Below are 25,580 nucleotides of genomic sequence, written 5' to 3' on the forward strand. Positions count from 1 at the left end.
ATTCTGGTAAATCTACACTGTGCTCCCTTTGAAACCAATATATCCTTCCACAAGGTGTGGTTCCCATAATTGTTCACAGTACTCCAGTTGTGGTCTAACCAGGACTTTGTAGAACTGAAGCATGACTGCTATTCCTTTCTATTCTAGTCCTCTGTATTCCATTTAGCCATTTAAAACTATTTATGGTACCTGCTCGTGATATTTTAATGATCTATGTACCTGGACCCTATGTCTCTTTGGACCTCCATTGTTTTCAGATTTTCACCATTTAGAAAATACCCGGGTTTATCCTTTTGAGGTCCAAAGTAGATCCCTTTGCCTATACCGAAATCCATTAATCAATTTGTGCCCATTCACGTAATCTACAAGTACCTCTTGTCATTTTATACTTCCATATACACTGCTTAAGCACTCCTCTGACTGATCTTTGTGGCAAAGAGCTTTGTGGCTCTTTCCTCTCAGGAGTATTAACTGGTTCTGTATAACACAAATATCTTTTTAAACACCTTCCCCCAATCTTCTGTCATTTTACCCATTATCAGACTTGCCCAGTTTATCTTTTACACAAGAAAAGCCAAGTAATGATAATGTACAAGTGGGCTGCTCTGTCGACAACAGTTGGCCCCAGCGCATTATTTAAGTTATTCATTTGAAAATTTTCAGTTCAATGGGTGAACACAGCTGTAGAATGAAATACTCAATGAGAATCTGCCCATAATTAATTGAAAAACCAGGCAAACATTAAAACCCACATAGGACAGGCCACAAGTCAGGGCCGGGGGGCGGAGCGGGTGTCACACACAATAGAACCACTCTTTCAATAACACTTTCAGTAAACATTCAAGTTCAGCTCAAGTGCAGCAAACCTTACCAAAAATATATCGAGTCCACGTTCGATCAAAACAACAATCTATTCCAGATGATTGTTCCAGTGGATTAGTATCAAATCGCCTATTTCTGTTCATAGTCAGATAGGAGAAGCAATGGGAACTATGCTCATTTCATGACCTAAAAAAATCTCTGCTCCAGAGATCTTCCATTGCAATTGTAGCCCATATTGGCGAATTCAAAAACATATCACCAATCTATTCTTTAAAAAAAAATGTTTAAAATTTTGTTTCAAATACAATTCTGTTGAGTTTCCAGATTTTGCACCGCAGCTACTGCAGTGTAACCAGTTTGAATTGTAAGGCTTTTACGCTGCAAATCAGGATATACGACCGGCTCCATGTTCGTAACACAGTCGGAACCACAGTCGGAAATCAAGTGTTAATTGTTTTTTTTTTAAAATGAAAGGAAAACCGGCAGATTTGTTGACTGGCGTTTCAATCTGTCCCTTCAGATGGTTCATTAGCTTTCATAAAGACGACTGCATGCCTAATTAAAAAAGGAAAGAGCAGCCATACACAGGACTGCACTAATGATATTTTCCTAACTCCAGCACCATTAAGAATTAATGGGTTTCTCAAAAGCTACTTCCCCTCATTACTGGAAATACCTTACTCCTGTGGAATGGCAAGCGTTGACTCACTAAACCCAAAGGCACATCGCCCAAAAGTATTTATTTTTCGCGCTCCGATTTAGTCATATGTTTTGAGAGTTGTTTTCAGGAATGGATGGTAAAGGGTAATTTCCTTGTGGGTATCAGGAAATACTAGGCCCTCAACCAAGGAGAAGAATTGATTTCCTGACAAATAGGAACTGACAGGCATACATTTTCCAAGCACATCAACAGTCAGAAACTCCAGGCTCAGAATCGAGTCACAAGCCACCGTGGTCTCCGTGACCCCGGGTTAATGGTACAGCCTTTCCCTGTTCAGCCTGGCAGCCAACAGCAATAAGGGTCTTGAGCGAATTGGAATAGGAACCATTACGGGGTAATGGAAACACAGTGGCGATGCAATTATTTGTTAGGAAGCTACGCCTTTTGTGAACTGCTGACAAGTACAGAATAATGGGAAAATAGCCTGCCTGCCTCCTGCTCCAGAAACTCAATCATTCTTCATTAGTTACCTACCAGGTGAACATATCATGCTCTGAGCAGTCGAGGAATCAAACTAATTCCCATTCAGATGCTACAAGCCACTGGGCAGCACGGTAGCACATGTGATTAGCACTGTGGCTTCACAGCACCAGGGTCCCAGGTTCAATTCCCTGCTGGGTCACTTGTCTGTGCGGAGTCTGCACGTTCACCCTGTGTCTGCGTGGGTTTCCTCCGGGTGCTCTGGTTTCCTCCCACAGTCCAAAGACGTGCAGGTTATGTTGACTGGCCATGATAAATTGGTCTTAGTGAACAAAAAAAAAGGTTGGGAGGGGTTATTCGGTTACGGGGATAGTGTGGAAGTGAGGGCTTAAGTAGGTCGGTGCAGACTTGATGGGCTGAATGGCCTCCTTCTGCAATGTATGTTCTATTTGCGATACTGCTGAGTAAAAGGGAGTTGTGGCCGACTCCTTGGGATTGATGAATCACAAAACCGTGGTGAGAAAGAAAAAAATATTCTGAAATACACAAGATCGACCCAGGGTCCAGACGCAATTTAAAATTTCCCGAGTTGGGCAGAAATTATTTCAAAAATATTTACCGCCCATGGTAGAAATTCCAAAAATAACTCCAATAGACAACTCGATCTGTGTCCCCTGTGAAACAGAACTAAAATCAGTATTATATTAAAATATTTAAGTTCTTTAATCTATGCACAATAACGAGCAGCGCAATACAACATAATGGAAGACATGATTCTAATGAATTTTCTGGTAGAAAATATTCTTCAGCATTTGGTCACAAGGTCAGGAGTATATTTTCTTCAAAGGATTGGAATTTTCAGACGAAACCTGCCATACCTATTTCTGGTACAAATCAATTTAACCACATCTTGAAGTTAGAATGCAATGTAACTTACTGTAATACCATGTGAAGCATCAGACATGCAATCTATGTACATCTAAATGCCCAAGTAAAGAGGAAAAAAGGAAAGTGTGATGACAATTATCTAACTTTCAAGCTGTCTCGGGGAACCTGGTTTACTTCTGTACGTCAGAAATACATGTCCATCGCATTACTTACGTGGATGCAATTATAGAAACACAATTCTGGGGTGCTTTAATTTTAAAAAATTTTTGAAAAAGTTTTTCCAATTAAAAGGGGCAATTTAGCGTGGCCAATCCACCTACCCTGCACATCTTTTAGGTTAACAGTGCAACCCAAGCAGACACTGGGAGAATGTGCAAACTCCACACGGACAGTGACCCGGGATCGATCTTTCCCCTCCAATTTCCAGAGGAAGCAATCCCGCCATGACTCTCCGCTTCACCAGAGCTCCATCACTTCCTCTCCTCTTGAAGGTACTTTCCGAGTGGAGGAGGTCTAATACCTGCCCATTTAACATTTCCCAGAACAGCATTCAGGGCTCCCAACTTTGCAGTTGCTCCAGGCTTCATTCCATGGAGGGAACCGAACACAGATTAGGTCATCATTGCACCAAGCTCCTCTGTTCTGCCTGCAAGGATAATACGGAGCTCCTCTCTTCCCCGCCGCACTTAACATTTTAGTTCCCTGCCCAACTCTCAGTCCTATGCCGCTATCGTTGGCCTTCGGCACACTCCCGACAAACAATCTCAAGGAAGAACATATCACGTTACAACAATGTCCTTTGCAGCTTTAGGTGCATTTGAAACTTCACACTGCAACTCTGGCTCATATTTTCTTTCTGGCGGTCAGTGCTAGAAATAAAGAAGAAGTGGATGGTTGGCGAGAGAGGGGGTGGGGGCAAATTGAATGGCTATCATATTAGTGTCAAAAGGAGGCTTACATTAACACTGCAATGATGTTACTGTGACAATCCCCTAGTCACACTCCGGCGCCTGTTTGGCTACACGGAGGGAGAATTCAGAATGTCCAATCCACCTAACAAGGAAGTCTTTGTGGGTGGAAACCAGAGCACCTGGAGAAAATCCACACAGAAACGGGGAGAACGTGTAATCTCCGCACATACAGTGACCCAAGTCCCTGGCGCTGCGAAACAACAGCACTAAACACCGTGCTACCGTGCCGCCCATATCTGCACTTGAGCCAATGTAGCCAGTTATCTGCTAGGCAAGTTGTGTTAAAATTGCCCAGTGAATTTGAGTTTACAAAATACAGCAAAATTGCATGTGCTATAAAACAGCAATGTTACATAATTTTGTTACTTCAGTATAGTTCAGCTGTTATGATCAAGGACCACTAAATCTCTCAATTATGTCAGCCTTGCACTACACTCCAAATCATGCTACTTTTAATATTTTGTTAATTACCAAGCAATCTCTTTTTCTAAAATGTTTAGTTAGATATGAAAAGCTAATCAATAAAGTGTATTCTTACAAGAAAACGCAGCTTTGAGATTAGACACCAGCTGTAGGGAAGTTTAAATCTGTTACCATTTTTTTGGAAATGTCTCAACATACTACTTAACAGCTTTACTGACATCAGTGGAGTATATTCTTTTCTTCCTCTAAAAACTACTTTCCAAAACTTTAGCACTCAAAACCATAGCAAAATGCGAAAAACAAAGGTTTGTCACATGTTACTAGACTAGATCAGTCAGGGTTGGCCAATGTAACTGATCGCTGGAAAGTGCACAGGTATGGTCAGAAATAATCCATTACTTTGGTTTCCAAAAAAGCCCTGATCACTGCTCCATCTATTCGAGTGTCACACGATCGAAGTTAAACATCCCAAAAGGGCTGTTCAGTTCAAACTCACCTCCGACAGCTGAGGCAAAGCGCACTATAAATATATTGCTTCTCCACAAAACCATTATAGTAAACTGATCCCGGAATTACAGCAGAACGAGCTATTTAGTCCAACTGACCTATACTGATGTTTATATGCATCACACAATCTCCTTCCTACCGTAACCTAATCGCATCAGCAGACCATTCCAATGGTAATTTGGGTGGAATCACCCTTCTTAAAATGGACACTTTAAGATTAGTATCTCAATGATAAGAAATGCAGGAAGAGGCACAAGTACTTACTGCAACAATCATGATAGCATTGTCCAGGAAACCAAATCCAACAAAAGGTATCGCACTGTGAAGAAACACTGCAAGATTTAAAAAAAATGTGAAAAGTTTTCCCTAAGCAAGGCCCCAATTGCAAAATATTATATTGTTGTTAAATTACACCACTCACCAACACAGAAACTCTAAGAGCCAATTCAACTACCACTGAAAGCAATTGTAATCTCATTAAAATCAAACTACACGGAGGTTAACACATTACATAATATATAGATTTTTTAATAAATATGAAAATACATAATTATAAATTCAGATATTCCTGTAGCATCCAAAGTAATATCAGTCAGATTATTGGATGACACAGGTTTGACTTTCAAACAATTTTACAGAAAGCTGTGGGAAAGTGCAATTGCTTTGTATGGTTAGCATCTCATTTACTTATTTTCTTGCAGACGTTTTCTTCCCTCCTCTTGCATTTTTAATTTAAACATTCTTCAATGGGAATTTGTGACCAGTCAAGGGTCGAGTGTATGGCTGACCACAGCATCAAGATGCTGCAATAGGCTTTGTCTCGTTGTGTCCCTGCAGCCTAAGGAAATCTTTGAAACCTGAGTTTTTATTTCACAGTTTTTGGTGCACTTGGTAATTCTTGTGCGTGCATCCAGGAAGAGGAGAGGAGATTTCAGATTAGGATTATGCTGTTAAATTAAATTCCGTGCACAAGAGGTCAGACCCATACATCTTTTGGGAATGAGTGTTAGAATTCAGCACAGGGAATTAGATCCAGACACAAACTGGCAGGAGAAACGGCATCTCCTGCATTCCACATCAGTTTGAGGAAATGTCGTTCCAACAGACATTCACACGCACAGACCTGGACAAATAAAATATTACTTCCAAGTGTTAGAATGAGCTGTACCAAGGAAGCTCAACATATTTAACTGCTGGAAGCCCATACCTAGGGAACAGCTGGTTTGACTGGCAGCTAACCAGCCAGTCCCTAGATAGGGAGAGGTAACAGAGGGCAAGATGTCAAAACTTTGGTTTCTTGTCCTGCTGAGGAAAAGGGAAGTCGGGAACAACATTTGAAGAGACCTGGTAAGGGAAGTCAGAGAGCAGATTCCCTGCAGAAATTTTGTGCCACCTGGAGGCAAAGTATATACTACTTAGATGGGTATATTTATCCCAGTGATGACCGGCTTAACATTTTCTATGTTCGCTCCAATGGACAGGATCTTCTGCAGCCCCCACCCCCAGCCCTGTGTTTCTCGGCAGCAGGATTCTCTGTTCCTGCCACGGTCAATGGAATGTCCCAGTGAAGTCACCCCACCCCACTGGGAAAACCGGAGGGACCAGAGAATCCTGTTCCCAACCAACAGCTGGACAATTCCAGCCAATAGTTTATTGGGATCACACTTCCATTTAAACATTACACTCCTCATTAACATCAAACATTAAACAGTGTGCTGGTTTATCATTGGGCTGGTCTGAATAGTATGCTCATATCCTCGAAGATACTGGGCAATGTGTAAGATTACAGTGCCCAGTTAACATGATAAAAAATGTAATCATTATGATTCAGCCCCACCCAGCCCAACACAGTAGCATAGTGATTAGCACAGTTGCTTCACAGCTCCAGGGTCCCAGGTTCGATTCCCGGCTTGGGTCACTATCTGTGCGGAGTCTGCACGTTCTCCCAGTGTCTGCGTGGGTTTCCTCTGGGTCCTCCGGTTTCCTCCCACAGTCCAAAGATGTGCAGGTTAGGTGGATTGGTCATGCTAAATTGTCCTTCGGTTAGGTGGGGCTACTGGGTTATGCGGATAGGGTAGAGGTGTGGGCTTAAGTGGGGTGCTCTTTCCAAGAACCGGTGCAGACTCGATGGGCCGAATAGCCTCCTTCTGCATTGTAAATTCTATGAAATAATCTATGAAATCCCCTTCAGCTCATGCCATTATATGACTAGATATTCCACAATGTGGAGATGCCGGCATTGGACTGGGGTGAGCACAGTAAGAAGTCTTACAACACCAGGTTAAAGTCCAACAGGTTTGTTTTGAATCACTAGCTTTTGGAGCACTGCTGTTGCAAGACTTCTTACTGTAGATATTTCACAGCATTTCACAGAACCCCAACAATACAGAAAGAGGCCATTTGGCCCATCGGGTCTGCACCAATCCTCTGAAAGACAATCTACCCAGGCCCACTCCCCCACCCTATGCCATAACCCCACCTAACCTAAGGGGCAATGTGACATGGCTTATCCACCCAAGCAGCACATAGAACATAGAACATAGAACAGCAAAGAACAGGCTCTTCGACCCTCAATGTTGTGCCGAGCAATGATCACCCTACTCAAACCCATGTATCCCCCCCTATACCCGTAACCCAACAACCCCCCCTTAACCTTACTTTTTTAGGACACTACGGGCAATTTAGCATGGCCAATCCACCTAACCCGCACATCTTTGGACTGTGGGAGGAAACCGGAGCACCCGGACGAAACCCACGCACACACGGGGAGGACGTGCAGACTCCACACAGACAGTGACCCAGCCGGGAATCGAACCTGGGACCCTGGAGCTGTGAAGCATTTATGCTAACCACCATGCTGCCATCTTTGAGCAATAGTAACTTGTTCATAATGGACGCAGGGTCTGTTTATTGGCTTGATTGGCTACACCCAAGGCAAAAAAATATCAACTGCAGGCTTTAAGTGTTATTATTTTGATAATCACAATTCAAGTAAAACTAAATTTACAAGAACATTGTGACTATTTTATTGCACCCAGGCAGAGGAGGCAATGGTTATAAGACAGAGATATCTTACCATATCTGCGCTGTGCTGATGATGGAGGCATTACTTCCATTTCTTCTGCAAAAGAGAAAAGAGAAATGTTTAGACCCGTATACATACTTTGAAGCGGCACATTAAAAAATACACAACTAGAACATGCACCACCATAAAACACAAAGCACAAAAGTATCACTGAATTCACGAAGATGAATATATTCTAAAGCTCTGCATTGAGGATAATGAATCAGTCACCGAAGCCCATTTTGCAAAATGCCCAAATTTCAACATCATCCGTCACTGTTTTCCCATGTGGTAAAACTTCAACATTTCTCCCACCTTAAATCATTGGCTTAAAAAGAGCAGCTCTGGTGCTGTTTCCCGACTCATTTGTCTCCATTGCCTGTGACACTAACTAAATTGCACCCATAATGAAAGGAATTGAGCAAAGGGCACTGTTGAGCCTACATAAAATGTTTCAATACAGCATTCTTGGCACAACCAGTCCAAAGCTCAGATCGACTTTCTATTGCCAAAGCCAATATATTAAATCTCAAAGAAAGGCATTATTTGTCCTTACATGCTTGGCTAGATTTAGCAAAATCATGGGGGGGGGGATAGATTATTAAAGATTATTTAAACTGTCATATAATTCCCAAAGAAAACTGGTATACAAAATCAACATGGCAAGTGTAATGTTTGCACAACCGATTCCTCTGACCCATACAAATCCATACCATTGCTTCAAAATGTTCAACTTCTACAACACTTTTCTATTAATTCAATCACAAACCTAGCTATGATTAGTTTTAGGTCTTGACCTTAAAGAAGCTCTTCTATTTGGAATATCTGTCAAAAAAAGTTAACCTTAACTTCTGATTGTACATTTCACCCTTCTACTTTTCAATTATAGTTTACATATTAAACGTTGGTTACATTGCAGAGGTTTTCTTACGGATTCGGACTGTGTGAGGATCTTGAATTAATAGCTTAAAGCCACTCTGTACTTCAGCTGTGTGCATAATTCAGCTCCCTCACACATTTGGGTTCAACAACTTCAAGGAGGCGTGCTATTAGGTGAATTGGACATTGTGGATTCTGTGTACCCGAACATGCGCCGGAATGTGGCGACTCAGGGCTCTTCGCAGTAACTTCATTGCAGTGTTAACGTGAGCCTACTTGTGACACTGATGAAAATTATTATTTTTGTTTTCCTCGAGTAAGCCACCTGAGCAAATGCAGGAGTATTCTCTTTGAGGTAACAGATGGAAAAAATAAATCAAGTATTTAATAACCTAGATTAGGATCAACACTGTGAAAGCTTGCCCAAGAGTCAAAAGGGTGCGGATTCAAAGACCTGAGCACGTAATCTGGGTCGCAGTTCGGTTCAGTGCTGAAGGAGGGCTGTGCTATCGGAGGTGCCATTAAACTGAGGCCATGCATATTGAAACGATCTTCTGGCGCTGTTTGAAGATCTGGGGTGATTGTCAAATGTTCAGGCCAATATTTGGCCCTCAAATATTGGCAATAAAAAAAAAAGAGCAAGAGCTAAATACTGCAGAGATTGGATTATCTAAACTACAGGAATATGCTATGTGTAAATTGGAACCATGGTTTCCTACATTAAAACAGTGACTCGCTTTGGGATGTCCCATGGCTATGTAAGCACAATTTATTTTCCTCATCTTCTGAAATATTCAGGAAAAATACAAGATGGACACAATTTCAGTGGAGGTTGAAAGGAAGAGAGAATTTTGACAATTTTGTTCAATTCATCCTTCTTTGCCCTCCTCCCTCACCCCAGCCCAATGCCACCTCTTCAGAGTTCAAAGAGCAATCCTTTTAGTTCTCCTTGGCTGCATGGAACACACTGGGTGCCTGGTACATTAATTGACTTCTTTGATTGACATATTTTTGCTTTCCTTTGACTCAATAATGACAAATGTTCATGAGCAAATATGCCTTTTCTGACCTAATGACATTCAAAGCCATCTTGTTGGCAGTCTGCAACTTCGAACAGCACAAATTCTGTCATTGCCTTTAAACCTTTGCTTGATATATGAAGTTGGGATTGAATAACAGGTTACGCATTATCAAGAAATATATCAAATCGTCGATTTGATGCATTTCTCCTATTATAATTAGCCCTTGTAAAATGCACACAAATTGTAATCATTAGACAGCATCAGTTACAATTTTATTAATTTCTATGTTCGAGAATTAATGGGTGGGATTCTCCAATAGCCAACGCTGAAATCGCGTTCGGCGATCGGCCGGAGAATCCCCATTTGCACCAAAATCAGAGGCTGCGGCGCTTTTGTGATCCTCTGCCCCTCAAACGGCAAAGAGCACAGCACACGCCGTCAGGACGGCCTCATGGCTTCACCCGAGGCCCTCTTCCGATACCCTGCCCCCAATGGGGCGAGTTCCCAATGGCGTGGAGCACTTATCGTTTTTTTCTGTGTGCCCGGCGGGGCGGCTGCGGACTGAGTCCAGCGGCGCTACAGTCGGGAGGTGGTGGTGTCCCGGAGGACAGAATGTGACAGGCCAGATCGGCGCGCTGCTGATGCCATGTTGCAGGTCACAGTCACTTGCAGGCCGCCGCCATGCGCAGCCACGGATCCGGCAATTCTCCGGCCGTATCCGCTGGTAAAGCCAGGGGCTTTTCGCTGAGTGGCTGCTAGCCCCCCCCACCAGACAGAGGATCGGTGCAGCTTTTGCGCTGTTTTTTCTGGCGTAAAACACCACTGTTTCCACGCCGGTGTCAGCACGTAGTCTTCAACTCGGAGAATCCAACCCCATGTTCTCCTGCCAGAGGAGATCTGCACATGTGCTACGATCCCCTCTGGGAGCGCAGATCAGAATGCAATTCAGTATTCCTCGGCAAGTAAATTCATGCCGTAGGAAAATTAGGGATTCCCAGGGTGATCCAGCTATCGGACCGCCACCGAGTAGACAGTCCGATAGCGAATTCTCGTGGCTGGCACACCCCCCACCACATCTGCTGTGTGGGTACACACTGCCCCCGCCCCTACCTCCCAGGGAGCAAAGGTAATGGGGAGAATGGACACCTCCCCCAGACACCCAAGAACCCACTCTAATAGGTGGATGGAGACCTGGCACAGTGACCCCCTCTAATAGGAAACCCCCCCCCCCCCCCCCCCCCCCAAGAGGGACCCTCGTCTAAAAGGGAAATACCCCACAGGGAACCCCTGACTAAAGAAATCCCCCCACAGGGACCCCCCGATTAAAGAAACCCACCCCCCCCCCCCCCACAGGAACGCCTGACTAAAGAAATCCCCCATAGGGACCCTCCATGCATCAGAAAAGGGACCCTTGTCTGAAAGCTATAGAGCAGTCCTGACAGGGGCAGTGAAACGAATTACAGCTGTAACACTTCTGGAAGGTCCGCGTGTCCATCCCTGGAAGGAGAACCGTTTTGACATGCTAGATGTCAGAGATCCATTAGCTGCAAGCCAATCATAACTTCCAGCAGTGCTCTATGATTGATAGAATGACTCAAGCATTTTGTGCAATTACCTCTCTTTGATGTGGTCAATGTTTGTAAACTTTGGGGTTTCATCCCTTAAATCACTGATCCCTGAAGGGAAATGAATGAATCAATGCTGCAGCTGGATTATGGAAGCTGTCAATCCCAACCCACAACCAGATTATGAATGGCTTGCAGCGAATAGATCTGTGGGGTTAAAACACAGGACACAGCTGTTTTACTTGAGGAATGGTCACGTGGAGTTCAAGGTAAGTGTTACAGCTGTTTTGTTTTTCACTGCCCTGCCTGAACTGCTCTCTAGCTTCAAGACAGGGGTCGCTTTGCTGGAAGGAGGCCCTTTAGTTAGGGGGTCTCTGTGGGGGTTCTCTCTATTACAGTTGCCTCCTGGGGGGTCTCCCTATTGCAGGGGGTCCCAGTGGTCTCTCTATTACGGAGGTCATTGAGCAGCATAGTGCCACAGCGCCGAGGTCCCAGGTACAATACCAGCCCTTGGTCACTGTCCGTGTGGCTTTGCACATTCTCCCCGTGTCTGCGTGGGTTTCGCCTCCACAACCCAAAGACGTGCAGGGTAGGTGGATTGGCCATGCTAATTGCCCCTTAATTGGAAAAATGAATTGGTTACTCTAAATTTTTATTTATGGTCCTTGTGGGTGCAACTCTTCACCCACCACGACAGGGACAGACTGGCAGATACCACAAATGATCCATTCCCACATGATTCCCAACCCCGGGGGCCCGGAGCACAAGACACTGGGCCCCCTAATGCATTTGTATTTATCCACATTCCCCCGCCGACGCGAGGTCGTGGACCTCGTTCACGCTGCCAGCCGAGGGCCGGAGCTTCGCAATCAGATTGCTGCCTGGTGTCGATCTCAATTTTCCTGCGACGACAATTCTCTGTCCCATCGGGAAACATGATTTGGACGTTCCGGGATGGAGAATCCCACCCAATAAGTTTATACTCTGGCGAGAACGTGCTTTTGCAAAGTAGAAAGACTCGCATTTTGAGAAGGAAAACTGAAATAGAAAGGTGGATTGAAACGGAAAAGGTTCATCACCTCAAAGGAGGTGAAGCTTAATTTCAAAACCTGTTTACAGACAGTAGTTTCCTAAGGATTGTACAAATAGGCGTCAGACGGATTATGTAAGCTATTAATTACTCAAAGTAAATGCAAATGAAGATTGTTACAGTTCCAGTTTTTAATAACTTTTTTCTCTTTCATCAGGAGTTCTTATACACAGACCATGCCATCTATGGTCAGAAAGGGTCTATATTGGGACTTCCGGTGGCGCCCTCGAGGAGGCAGGTCGCAGGTCGGATCGCTCCTGCCCGAGATGGGCAAACGGACCTTTGTTTACGGACTTTTTAGGTACCGGGCAGCCTGAATCGGTGGAGGAGACGACAGGGAAGAGGCTTTCTTCCCGGGGTATGGGCGGCTGGACCAGAAGCGGTCGAGTGGAGCGGCAAGGATCGAAGCGGGAGCAGCGGGGAACCCAGGCCGGGCGGCCAAGCATGGCGGACGGCGGGGACCGAGGAGCGGAGGCTCACTGGCCAAGGGAGGAGCAGATGGAGTTTTTCAAGAACTGCTTCGCCGAGCTGAGGAGGGACACGCTGGACCCGATGAGAGCGGTGATGGACCGAATGGTCGAGACACAGGCGGCCCAAGGGAAGGCGCTCAGGGAGGTCGAGGCGAAGCTCTCCAGTCAGGAGGGCACGGTAACGGAGCTGGAGCACGAGGTGGAGGAGCTGAACGCCCGTCAGAGGATGCAGGAGCAGCTTGAAGAGCTGGGGAACAGAGCCAGGAGGCAGAATTTAAGAATCGTTGGCCTCCCCGAGGGCTGCGAGGGGTCGGATGTGGGCGCATACGTGACGGGTATGCTTGAGGCGCTGATGGGACCGGAGGCCTTCCCTCGACCCCTGGAGTTGGATGGGGCACATAGAGCCCCCGCAAGGAAGCCCAGGATGGGCGACCGACCGAGGGCCTTGGTGGTCCGCTTTCACCGGCTTGCTGACAGGAACGTGTGCTGCGATGGGCCAAGGCGGAGGGGAGCAGCAGATGGGAGAACTGCGAGGTGCGCATTTACCAGGACTTGGGACCGGAGCTGGCCAAGAGGCGTGCAGGATTCATCAAGGTAAAGGCAGCCCTCTACAAAAAGGAGGTGAGGTTTGGAATGCTATATCCTGCAAAGCTTTGGGTTACGTTTGAGGAACTCCACTACTACTTTGAGACACCAGAACAGGTTTGGACCTTTATTAAAGACAAGAAGCTGGACTTGAACTAATGGGCACTGAGTTCTTTCAGTGCTGTACAGTGGCGGCGGCCTGTTAACTTAAAGTTGCTCTGACTAGGACTTTTACTAAGAAAAAGAAGCTGGACTGGAACTAAAGGACTCGGGGCTTTCAGACATTTTGTGTGGCGGCGGTTTGTTAAACTATCCTGTACTGTAATGTTTTATCTAAGATTGTTTTCAGCCTGGACAGAGAGTGGGGGTTGGAGGGCGCACTGTTTAGGGTCCTTTGGGGGGGTCGAAATGGGGGGGGGGGGCCTGTGCTTGGTACCTTCTGGTGCGAGATCGGGGCCTCTGATGGGGGGATGGGCTAGGGGCTAGTCACGGGACTTGAAAGGGCTCGGTGGGATACAATTAGGTTAATGGGTCCCTGGTGGGTGGGGGGAGGGCCTGAGCGCTGGGACGGGAGACAGGTAGGCGCCAAGGGCAGGGGTCAGTGTGACTAGCGTAGGTCAGGGGGCACCAGGGAGATCGGAGGGGGGGCGGGGCGGGCTAGGGCCAAGCGCAGGGCTGACCTGGCAGGCCAGGCCTGGGGGAGTAGGGGAGACCAGGCCGGGGGGGGGGGGGGGGGGGGGGGGGGGGGGGGGGGGGAGAAGAGGGTTAGGGCCATGTTAGCTTAGTGTAGTGGAACACGTGTGGCATGGGTAAACAGAGCTGGCAGGGAAAGTGCCGTATGGAAGGATTTTTGGTTTCAACATTTATTAACATGTTTATTCTTTCCCACTGTTCGTTTTCACTATGTTAAGGCTCTTTGCACAGGGCCATTTTTCGCTTTGTAACTGTTACAAATTTGTGTTAAATAAAAAACTTCAAAAAAAAAAAAAAAAAAAGAAGAAAGGGTCTATATTAAGCCCTATGATATGTATTGTTATGACATCCTGGGCGAGTGTGCAGTCAATTCCAGCCCCACTTGACCTGGAGTCGCAACACAATTGAAATTAGCTATTCATTTTGAGGAAACACCCAAAGTCTCCAGCTGACCAATAACTACAGTCACCAGGTTTGTAAATTTAAAAACAATTCATTTTTATTGATAAAAATAACTATAAATGTGTGACCGCGATTTCTATTTACTTTCCAATGCCTACCAATTTTCCTGCCAAAGGCATTTTTTAAGAGAGATTGAAGGGATGATTACCTCATTCATATGGGGTGGGAAGATGGCCAGAATTAGAAAGGTGCTACTACAGAGAGGAAGGCAGGCAGGGGGTTTGGGTCTTCCGAACCTAATGTATTATTACTTGGCGGCGAATGTGGAGAAGGTATGGAGCTGAGTCAGAGGGGTTGACTCCCAGTGGGTCAGAATGGAGGAGAGTTTGTGTAGGGGGTGGGATTGAAGGCGTTAGCAACAACGCAGCTCCCGATGGCCATGGGGAAATACTCGGAGTCCGGTAGTAATAGCTTTGTTGAGAATTTGGAGGCAGTTTTGCCAGCACTTCGGGTTGGGTCAAGGGAAATGCTGATTTGGGGGAACCATAGCTTTGAGCCAGGGATGCAGGATGGGAATTAGGACACTAAATGATTTCTTTCTTGGGGGTCGGTTTGCAGGATTGAAGGAGCTGGGAGCAAAGTATTGGCTGGAGCAGGGGGAAATATTTAGATACATGCAGGTTCGAAACTTTGCCAGAAAGGAGATAGAGCTTCCCGGTATAGCTGGCTTCCACATTGCTGGAGGAGGTGCTGACGACAGGGGGACTGGAGAAGATGTGTGTGAACGTTACGGGAGGGGCAGATGTTGTAGCCTTCGCCTCATTAATCACCCGAAGGCAGATCCTGTTGGGATGGAAATCGACCTTTAACCCTGTGCCCTGGCGTGGCAGGGGGACCTGCTGAAATTCTTGACTTTTGAGAAACGTCAAATTTGAACTGAGGGGACGAGACGCACGCGACACAGAGAGAGACAGAGACAGAGAGACAGAGACACTGAGACCGCTGAATCCTTTGGATCGTTCAGGTGCCAGAAGTTTGAGTTTTTCTGTTCAAAATCTAAATCTTCATAGCACAGTGTACTGTTTTGCAACCTTTTGAGTTCCCCACCTCCTCTGCTAGGCTTAAGGTATATGTCCAGAAACATTCATGAATCAAAAATAATAACAAAGTCAAATAAATGGGAAATAAGGAAACCAACAGGAAGGGTCCTTACAGCATCTGCAAGGACTGAATCATTATTCCATCAAGTCAACAGATTTGTGCGACGTAAAATCTCTTCAAAGTGGTTAACATTGCTATTTAGACAATAGACCGATAGACCAAGTCCTCAAAATTACAAGCATCCTTCAATCAGATTTCAAATATCTGGCTTTTAAATCTTCATGTATCAAAATGATAATTCTATTAATTTCCTAGCCTGGCGGTTCCCTGGCAAAACACTGCATACGACATCCACTTAACAGAAGGGATGTCGAAGGTACAAATTCAGGAAGGTACAAAAAACAAGCAGACCTGCCAATTCTCAATGTGAAACAAATGAATGCTGTTCAATTTTGTTTTAAAAAGTACCTAATTAAATCAAGGCATTAAGTCAATCCCTTCTGATTAACAATCTGCAAGAAAAAAACAATTAAAGCTCAACGTTTGCTGAATGAAGCACGAGCTAAGAAAAACAAAAGAGCCAGCGTTCTTTCCAATGGTCAGGTTGGAATCATCTAATCTCTGCTTGCCTCAATCACAAGAATGCACCTTGTGGAGTTAATCCACATACGTTGACACTAGACTTTGCGAGATTAATGCAGTTCATTTTATTCTGGGAGGCAATAGCGCTGAAAGGTGGTTGTTAAGCATTTAATGTAACTTCAGCTGATGTTTAGGATTGAAGGCAATGATCTACTGGTGAAGGCTTACATGTTAATAATGTGCCCACTGCTCCCCCAACTGTACGAACTGTGATCTAGACATTCGTGAAGGATTACACCATAAATCGACGGTCGGGCACATTGCCGATCGGGGGCTCTCCTTTTTCGCCATCAGAGTCCGCCGTGGAGCACGGCACGGCCGCTGGAGGCCGCCGCCGTGCGCATTCGCGGACTCCGAACCCAAAGTGCGGGTGCCCGTATCCGCAGCTAAAGCTGCGACAATCACTCCGGGCCCCTGCAACCTCCCTGCAGGGCATTGTTCAACATTCAGGAAGGAATTTCTGGAGTAAAACTCCACCGTTTTTACGCCGGCGTGGGGACAGAATCTCATTTTTGGAGAATCCAGCCCAATGTGTTAAATACTGCCTAGAGAATCTGCGGCTGAAATTTTGTCGGCCTGACGGGGGGTCTTGGCGGGAAAACCAGCAGGGAAACCCAGTTAGTTCCATTGGGCCAGCTCCATTGGGAGGCCCAATGGAATCAAGTGCCCATCAGGCACTGAACTGGCTGTCGTCAATCTTTCCCACGATTGCAGAGATCCTGCACACAGAGCTGCAGGCCAATCAGGGGTCGTCAGTTCATCATTGCTGCCAGGACCAGAGTGAGTGGTGGCTACTGCACCCACCATGGCCCAGCATCACAGAGGGATGCCAGACCAGAGGCAAGTGAAGGTGAAGTGGAGGGGCTGCAGGGTGAGAATCATGAGAGGTCGGATGCGAGGGCAGAGTCATGGCTTTCAGCAATCACCCCCCTGTCCGATGCTGGGTCCCCTTATCGAACAGAGCACCTGATAGCACGGGAACCTCATCCTCATCTTCCCAGGAGACTGCTGGCAAACTTGACAAGTATTTCTGGGTGGTCTCCCGAAAGCATGCAGTCTCCATTTCATCCCCGAGCTGCCAGCACCCATGCTCCCACCAGGTGTGGCTACATTAAATCCCAGTCCTATGAAGTTGATCACAGTCAATTCAAGAGAACATTTTGCAATTATTATTTTTTTAAATTATAAGTAGCATTACAAAGTAGCAATATTGGGATTAAAATTTTTCCAGTTCATTACCACAAGAAAATACACCAATGCAAATCTTTTTTTTTTATTTTTCCAATTAAGGAGCAATTTAGCATGGTCAATCCACCTACCCTGCACATCCTTGGGTTGTGGGGGTGAGACTCACACAGACATGGGGAGAATGTGCAAACTCCACATGGACAGTGACCCGGGGCCGGGATCGAACCCGGGTCCTCGCCACCATGAGACAGCAGTGCTGACCACTGCAAAATTTGACGGGTACACCCATCGTAAAACATTAGGAATATTGGACTTAGAAGCAGGAGCAAGCCATTTCTCCCTCAGTAAACCTGAACAGGTGCCGTAGTGTGGTGACTAGGGGCTTTTCACAGTAACTTCATTGCAGTGTTAATGTAAGCCTACTTGTGACAATACAGATTATTATTATTAAGCCAAAAAATTCTCAGTTCACCATCCATTTTGGGTCAGAAGGTGAGAGTCCAAAAATACAGATTCTAGACAGATTTCAGCACAGAGAGCGCTGCATTGTCAGAGATCCCGACATTAAACTAATGTCCTTGAGGGAAGGAAATTGGGCATCCTTACCTGGTCTGGGCTTTATGTAACTCCAAACACACAGATATCTGGTCAACTCAAATACCCGGCGCAAGGGCAATTTAGGCATAGGGAATTAGGGATGGACACTAAGTGCTGGCCTCGCCAGCAATGTCCACATCCCATGAATGAATGGGAAAAAAATGCAGTTGATTTAAGACAATATTGAACCGGTATATTGTGAATGAGAGCTTACATTTAAAGTTTTGTTGGCAATCTTTTAGGCATGGTCTTGATCAAATGACAGGATTCAACAGGGAAATAATCGGACATGAAAACTTTCTCCTCGACGCTATTATATAAAAGGGCAGCACAGTGGCAGTGGTTAGCACTGCGGCCTCACAGCTCTGAGGTCCCAGGTTCGATTCCGGCTCTGGGTCACTGTCCGTGTGGAGTTTGCACATTCTCCCCGTGCTTGCGTGGGTTCGCCTCCACAACCTAAAAATGTGCAGGCTAGGTGGATTGACCACGCTAAATTGCCCCTTAATTGGGAAAAATTAATTGGGTACTCTAAATTTTAAAAAAACTATTATATAAAGTGATCTTTTCTACATGGATTATGCTTTTAACTTCACCATAAACAGTTTAATGTTTGCTATGATCAGAATGACTGTGGAATGCATAGCACCATAAATTGTTCACAGAAAGACAAGTGGCACTGAGTGAACTGGGTCTATCTCTGAAAGAAAGCGGCTTTGTTTTTGCTCTGTATCCGATTTAACTTACCAGATGTTTCTTTGGTCAATTCTCAAATAGACGTGCACTCATGCAAAGGAAATGAGCCATGTACACCCATGGCTGTGTATTAAGATATTGGGATGCCTAGAATATTTATCAAGAGACAAGCATCAGCTGGAGAATACCCAGGTCAAAAGATCTGGAATTTCGAACACTGACTGTGAGAGCCAGCTCTTTGCATATAAAAGGCAGGAAACAAGGAGGTGAGCCCTTCAGGAATGGATTGTGAAAAGGGATCTATCCACCCCCCCCCCAATCAGACAGTTCTAAAAATAAATTTCAACTAAACTGTATTTTGATACAATTGTACACCATGGAGTATGGTGTACCCAAGCTATTGTAGTCAATTGCTCGCCCAACAGTAAATGTGGTGTGCAATCACATTGGAATTGCGTGGCAGAGAGTACTCTTGCTAGATTGTGTAACGTGAGCTTATTAAAGAGCAGATTCTGTGGCTGTTACAACAGATATTTGTGTTTAAACAAAATAGTACAAGAAAGCAGTACCAACAGAAGACATTCAACACCAAATTACAATTACTGATAAAAACCACAAGCACATATAGAAATAATTAGTGCCTCCATTGAACAAGGAGGTACGAAGGCTTTTTTTTTTTAAATGCAAAGGTATGCTTCTGAAATTTATTGAAGTTCTTTAATGAAGAAAAAGAATTGACGGTCATCTATTTTGAATTCAGAGGCATTTTGCAAAACAATCCAAGTGATTTACAATTCAAGAACGCTACAAGATGATCTGGTTTTAAGATTAGCCAACTAGCAGCAACAATTATTAATCATAGTTTTAATTGGATGACAATGAGTAACGCAAAATACAATATTTACCACATTAATCATCACAGAAGTGGATTGTTTTAAACATGCGGATGTCATGTTCTGTGAAAAAAAACAATGCTCATAAAAATTCTATAATGGACGGTTCAGAGTATAAATTGAGCCATTTCTAAATTTCCCCAATACACAATTGTTGAGGGCTGATAAAAGTGCTGGTGCCCCTGGACTGACTCCCCTCAGAGAATGAAACTTGCAGAGATCCCCATACAAAAGAAGAAAGGATGATTTAAGCCCACAACTCCCACCGGTTACGTTTAGCTTCTTCTTTCACTCCTCTCCCCTGTGAGACTGGTTTAAATTGCCACTTGTTCTAAAGCCTCAGTTCTGGAACAAGGATAAAAATTGTTGCTCGTGTAATCAAAAAAGGAAAAATTGCCCCATCATTTAAAGTTCCAATTTACCGAGACATCTACATAAATTTTTACATGTTCAAGCAAAACAAATACCTTTATCGCATGAGTCAATCACATAACTGAAGGTGGTATTTTCATTCACAAATCTATAATAACTGAACAGGAACAGGTTCAGCCACACAAGAGGTTCAGGGAATTCTGAAGTAGCTCTCCAGTTGTAAATGGTTGGTTGTTTTTTATTTAAACATCAGGAAGGTATTTAGAGTGCTGGGTGTGAGGTCCACTGACTTTACTTTATCTATATCAATGGCCCCGACTTTGGCGCGGAGGGCATAATTCCAAAATCTGTAGATAACTCCAATCTGGGAAGCTTTATGAACAATGAGTAGGATGGTGATAAGACTTAGAACAGACAGACAGACTGGTGAGTGAGCTGACTCATGGCAGAGGCAATTCAACCCTGACGTGTGAAGTTGCATATTTTGGTAGAAATAGTAAAGAGAGGCTACATAAAACAAAGGGTTCAATTCTTTGGGAGTGGGGGTGCAAGAACAAAGGGATCCAGAGAAAGGGGGGGGGGATTACATGTACACAGATGGTCGAGGTGCCAGGGCAGGTTGAGAAAGTGGTTAACAAAGCACAAAAGATCCTCGGCTTCATAAACGGAGATTGAGTGTAAAGGGAAGTTATGGTAAACTTTTAGAAAGCATTGGTTTGCCCTCAGCTGAAGTATCCCAACTCTAGGCACCACACTTTGGGCAGGACGTGAAAGCATTTGGATAGGATGCAGGAACGATTTGTGGGAATGGTCGTTCCAGGGATGAAAGTTACTCGGATAGATCAGAGAAACTGGGGCTGTTCTCCATATCAAAGAAAACAATCAAGAGGATATTTGACAGAGGAGTTCAAAATTCTGAGAAAGAGGGGGAGAAACTGTTCCCGTTGGCAGAAAGGTTGAAGACTCCATATTCAGGACTCCATATTCAGGCAAGTGGCAAACATTTTACACAAATAGGAGGATTTTTGTTTTAAATGCAGCAAGTGGATAAGACCTAGAGTGCATGGCTGAGTGTGTGCTGGAAGAAGTTTCCAATGGGGTTTTCAAAAGGGAACGGGACAATTATCTGGGTATTGTCCAATGTCACATGGAAAGTTAATTCCATGCCTGCAAGTGAAGGGGCAGGGCAGGAACAGAAGGCACCGCTGGTGTTATGCTGGATGCATTTGAATACATAGGAGTTGAACCAGTTTGAATGACTTTGGTCAACAGACCCATCACCATCAGTGTCTTGAGGTATACAGCTCAAAATGTTCTCCCAGGCACAAATCAAATTTGCAAAAAACAAAATAAATCGTTACACGGTTGCTTTCATTCTCATTTCAAATGGACCACAGTTCTACACAGATAAAGGTGCAAAATCTACCTCAGGATAAACATTTCACACACTTACAGCCCCTAAAATTCCAGCCACAGTATAGAGCCATGTCCCAATAGATCGTTCAGAGAGTTCAACTAAACTTTTTCTTTCCCCTCCATTCGCTCTTGGGATGTTGGCATTACATTAAGTCCAGCATCCAACGCTAATTGCCTTTTGAGGTGGCACTGACCAGCCTTCTTGGATAACCGCAGTCGCTGTGGTGTAGATACTCACATGGGCGGCACGGTAGCACATGGTTAGCAATGTTGCTTCACAGCGCTGAATCCCAGGTTTGATCCCCACTTGGGTCACTGTCTTGTGCGGAGTCTGAACGCTCTCCCCATCTACATGGGTTTCATCCGGCTGCTCCGGTTACCTTCCACAAGTCCCAAAGACATGCTTGGGTGAATTGGACTTTCTGAATTCTCTGTGTACCCGAACAGGCGACGGAATGTGGCGACTAGGGGCTTTTCACAGTAACTTCATTGCAGTGTTACTGTAAGCCTACTTGTGACAATAAGAAAGATTATATTATATATACACATTGCTGTTGGGAGGTTCCAGGATTTTGACCCAGTGACAAAGAAACGTTATGCTTTCAAATCAAAATGGTGCAGTTATGACTTTGAAGTGAACTTGCATGTGGTGATGTTCCCTCGTGTTTGCTGCCTTTGTTCGTTGTGGCTCACCAGGTGTGGAAGGTGCTGTTGAAGAAGCCTCGGTGAGTTGCTGCTGTGCATCTTGTAGATGGTGCACAGTGCTGCCACTGTGCACCAACGCTGGAGAGAACGAGTGTTTAATGTGGTGGACGGTGCATCAATCAAGCGGTTGCTTTGTCCTGGATGGTGTTGAGCTTCCAGTGTTGCGCTCATCCAGACAAGTGGGGAATATTCTATCACACTCCTGACTTGTTTTTTTGGGGAGTCAAGTGGTGAGTTACTCACCCCAGAATTCCCAGCCTTTAACCTGCTCTTACAGCTACACTATTTTTATATTGGTTCAATGGTACCCTCCCTGCATGTCGATGGAGGGGGAATCGGCAATGGAAATGCTGTTGGATGTCAAAGGGAAGTGGTTGCCTTCTCTCTTGTTGGGAATGGTTCCTTTCATTATGGTGCAGCCCTCATTCACTTCAACATCAACCTTAGATCTCATTCTTTAGTTTTCTATGTATAATCGGTCTCCCCACTTTCCTGGCTCCGATTTCCGCCACCCCCCCCCCCCCCCCCCCCCACAGTTTCAAGGTATGTATGTAGTCAAGTCAATGCAAAGTGCATGCATGAACTTGCCTCTCAAAATGCTCAATAATAAACATTTACTAAAGAGAATATTACGAAAATACTATTAGAAAGATTAAACCCAAAACTTTGAGTCTCCATTCAACCCCATTCATAAATAAGCAGCTAATCCTCTCGAAGCGGAATGTTAATGTGGTTTTGTTCAATTTTAATACCTCATTCTCCTTAAGTACGGTTTTGAAGGATTGCTTGCATTTTAAATGTCACAGAGAATACAATCTTCATCTCAATTTCACCACCGCTGTGACAATTTTAATAAAACTATTCAATCACTGCAAATGGAATCAAGCTGGAGGTGAATATGAATACAGTAAGCATTGTGGATTTATCTTGTCCATATTTAGATGGTTCCAGCAGATGCTCACTGCATTTTTGGGGTTTTAAAGATAATTTGCTCATCATTTTCCTTCACGACTGCATACTAGTTTTTGTCCTTTAATGTCAAACCAAAGCAGGCAGTCCCATCTCCCCAACCCCCTTAAATGTTGGATTGGAAAATACATTTTCAACAGTCCGAAGGTTCTGAAAACAATTCAGCTTGAATCAACTGGTACCAAAACAGCATGATCTCATGGTGGCACAGTGACCCTCAGTGCCAGGGACCCGGGTTCAATTCCGACGTTGGGTGACTGTCTGTGTGGATTTGCCCGTTCTCCCCGTGTCTGCGTGGGTTTCCTCCGGGTGCTCCAGTTTCCTCCCACAGTTAAAAGATGTGCAGGTTAGATGCGTTGGACATGCTAAATTTCTTAAGTGTCCAAAAAGTCAGGTGAGGTTACTGGGTTACAGGGAGAGGGTGGGAGCATGGGCCTAGGTGGGGTGCTCTTTCAGATGTTCGGTGCAGAGCTGATGGGCTGAATGGCCTCCTTCTGCATTGCAGTGATTCTATGATTCTTTATGATATTTAGTTCGCCATATAAAGATCAACTGATTTAGTACCTTGTGCACACTCTCCTCCTTCCCAACCCCTTCTACAAACCCAAACTTACTTCACAGCACAGTTATCATACATATTGGTGTTAAATGACACTATTTAATGTATCTTTATACGAGAACCCAGATGACTGATGGCTTGGCACCGATTCCCTCGCACCAGTTTTCATTGACAAATTGATTTTTTTTGGCTTTCAGTGCTAGAAGCATCCTTTCCTTCAACTGAGATTTAAATTTGCTTCATCCTCAGTGGAGTCAGCAACATTCCCCCCTCGCCCCACCCCTAACCTTTAACACCCCCCTCCTCACCACCATCGGCCAGGTAATGGCAGGCTGAGAAAAGATTTGCACATAGGTAATCTCCCACGGTACTCCTCCTATAATGTTATATGCACTTTAAAACAAAGGATCAGGTGGAAGGTTAGGGAGCTGTTATGTTTATGGACTGGGAACGCTGAAGGCTGACTCTAATTGTGATGCTGTTTTTAAACAAAGCCTAGTCTCTCAACTGTCTCAATTTACAAGTCATGTCTAAATCATTACTGCAATTATATTAGGAATGGCCTTAATTATACTTGTAGTAAAATTACGTAATTTTTGTTACCTCAAATTATATACACTGGTCGATGCTGCATTGCGTGTGCACCAATACAACAGACAACTTAGGAGGGATGTCCGAGGTAGGTTGTGGTTAGGGTGTGGACTGCCTGCTGTGATAGTGGAGTCGGACACGTTGGAACTTTCAAGCGGTTACTGGATAGGCACATGTAGCACATCAGAATGACAGGAAGTGGGATAGCTCGATCTTAGTTTCGGATAAAGCTCGGCACAACATCAAGGGCCGAAGGGCCTGTTCTGTGCTGTACTGTTCTATGTTCACAAAAGGAAGTCAACTCCTTCAGCAGATCCCAGCACCACAGGGAATGTCCAGAAATAAAGAAGAACACTTATTGGCCAAAAAAAGGCGACCTTGGAACATCATTAGCGATGAAAGATAGTAGTGAATCCCAGTTTAGTGAAGCAGCAAAAAAGTTAACGTGGATCTTTTACCAGATGTTCAAAATCATACAAATGGTAATTTTAAAAAAAATTCAAGGATAATTGCCGAAAGATTATTTCCACTGGCTGAACAAAAGGGCAAAAAAAAATAGGGTTGGTATCAGATATAATGGAGATGGCTAGAAGATATTGTGGCAGGGTGAAAGGAAAGAGAGCAGAGGAGTGGAACTAATTGGACAATGAGCCATAACAGTCACACTAGACCGAAGGGGTTCATTCTAACATGTGCGATTCTATGATTCTACCATGGCGAAAGTTAACGATTGTGCACATGTTTGAATGCATGCTTTTGGTCCACTGCAAACTTGATTTTTTTTGATGTGGCGTTACCGCATTGCACGGAAAGGTCGTTACCTTTATTAGCCGGTGGAAAGCAATGCTAATCAGATATACGTTATGCTGAACAGACACGTCATCTTGAGCGGATCGAATGCTGTGGATCCAAAAAAAAAAGAACATCCGCTCTATCAAAATGCCAAATGTGATCCACTATATAATCGCCAAACCTATAATTATGCTTGATTCATTCATTCATTCTTCCCCCGTGTCTATGTGGGTTTCTTCCGGATGCTCCAGCTTCCTCCCACAGTCCAAAGACGTGCAGGTTAGGTGGATTGGCCATGCTAAATTTCCCTTAGTGTCCAAAAGGTTAGATGGGTTATTGGGTTACGGGGATAGTGTGGACGTGAGGGCTTAAGTGGGTCGGTGCAGACTCGATGGGCTAAATGGCCTCCTTCTGCACTGTATGTTCTATGTAATGGAGCATCTGGACTATCAGAACTGTCATAATCGTTAACATCTAAGGTCATAGAAAAAAGGAGAAATAAATGGCAACGGGTATAAAACAGAGAGAAGATGCAGTGAA

At 44.7% G+C, this 25,580-nt stretch overlaps 1 protein-coding gene across 2 annotated transcripts in view; it reads right to left on the bottom strand.

Moving 5' to 3' along the window:
• Positions 1-25,580, bottom strand: part of tmem65 (transmembrane protein 65) — a 61,753-nt gene that overhangs the window by 14,828 nt on the left and 21,345 nt on the right. For both annotated transcript variants that reach the window (XM_038810141.1, XM_038810142.1), the window contains 3 exons: positions 7,829-7,873; positions 5,017-5,084; positions 2,583-2,637 (listed from right to left, as the gene is read on the bottom strand). In XM_038810141.1, the coding sequence (XP_038666069.1) occupies positions 2,583-2,637; positions 5,017-5,084; positions 7,829-7,873 (168 nt within the window). The remainder of the gene's footprint in view (positions 1-2,582; positions 2,638-5,016; positions 5,085-7,828; positions 7,874-25,580) is intronic.

This window comes from Scyliorhinus canicula, chromosome 10 (genome assembly GCF_902713615.1).
Source record: "Scyliorhinus canicula chromosome 10, sScyCan1.1, whole genome shotgun sequence".
NCBI lineage: Eukaryota > Metazoa > Chordata > Chondrichthyes > Carcharhiniformes > Scyliorhinidae > Scyliorhinus > Scyliorhinus canicula.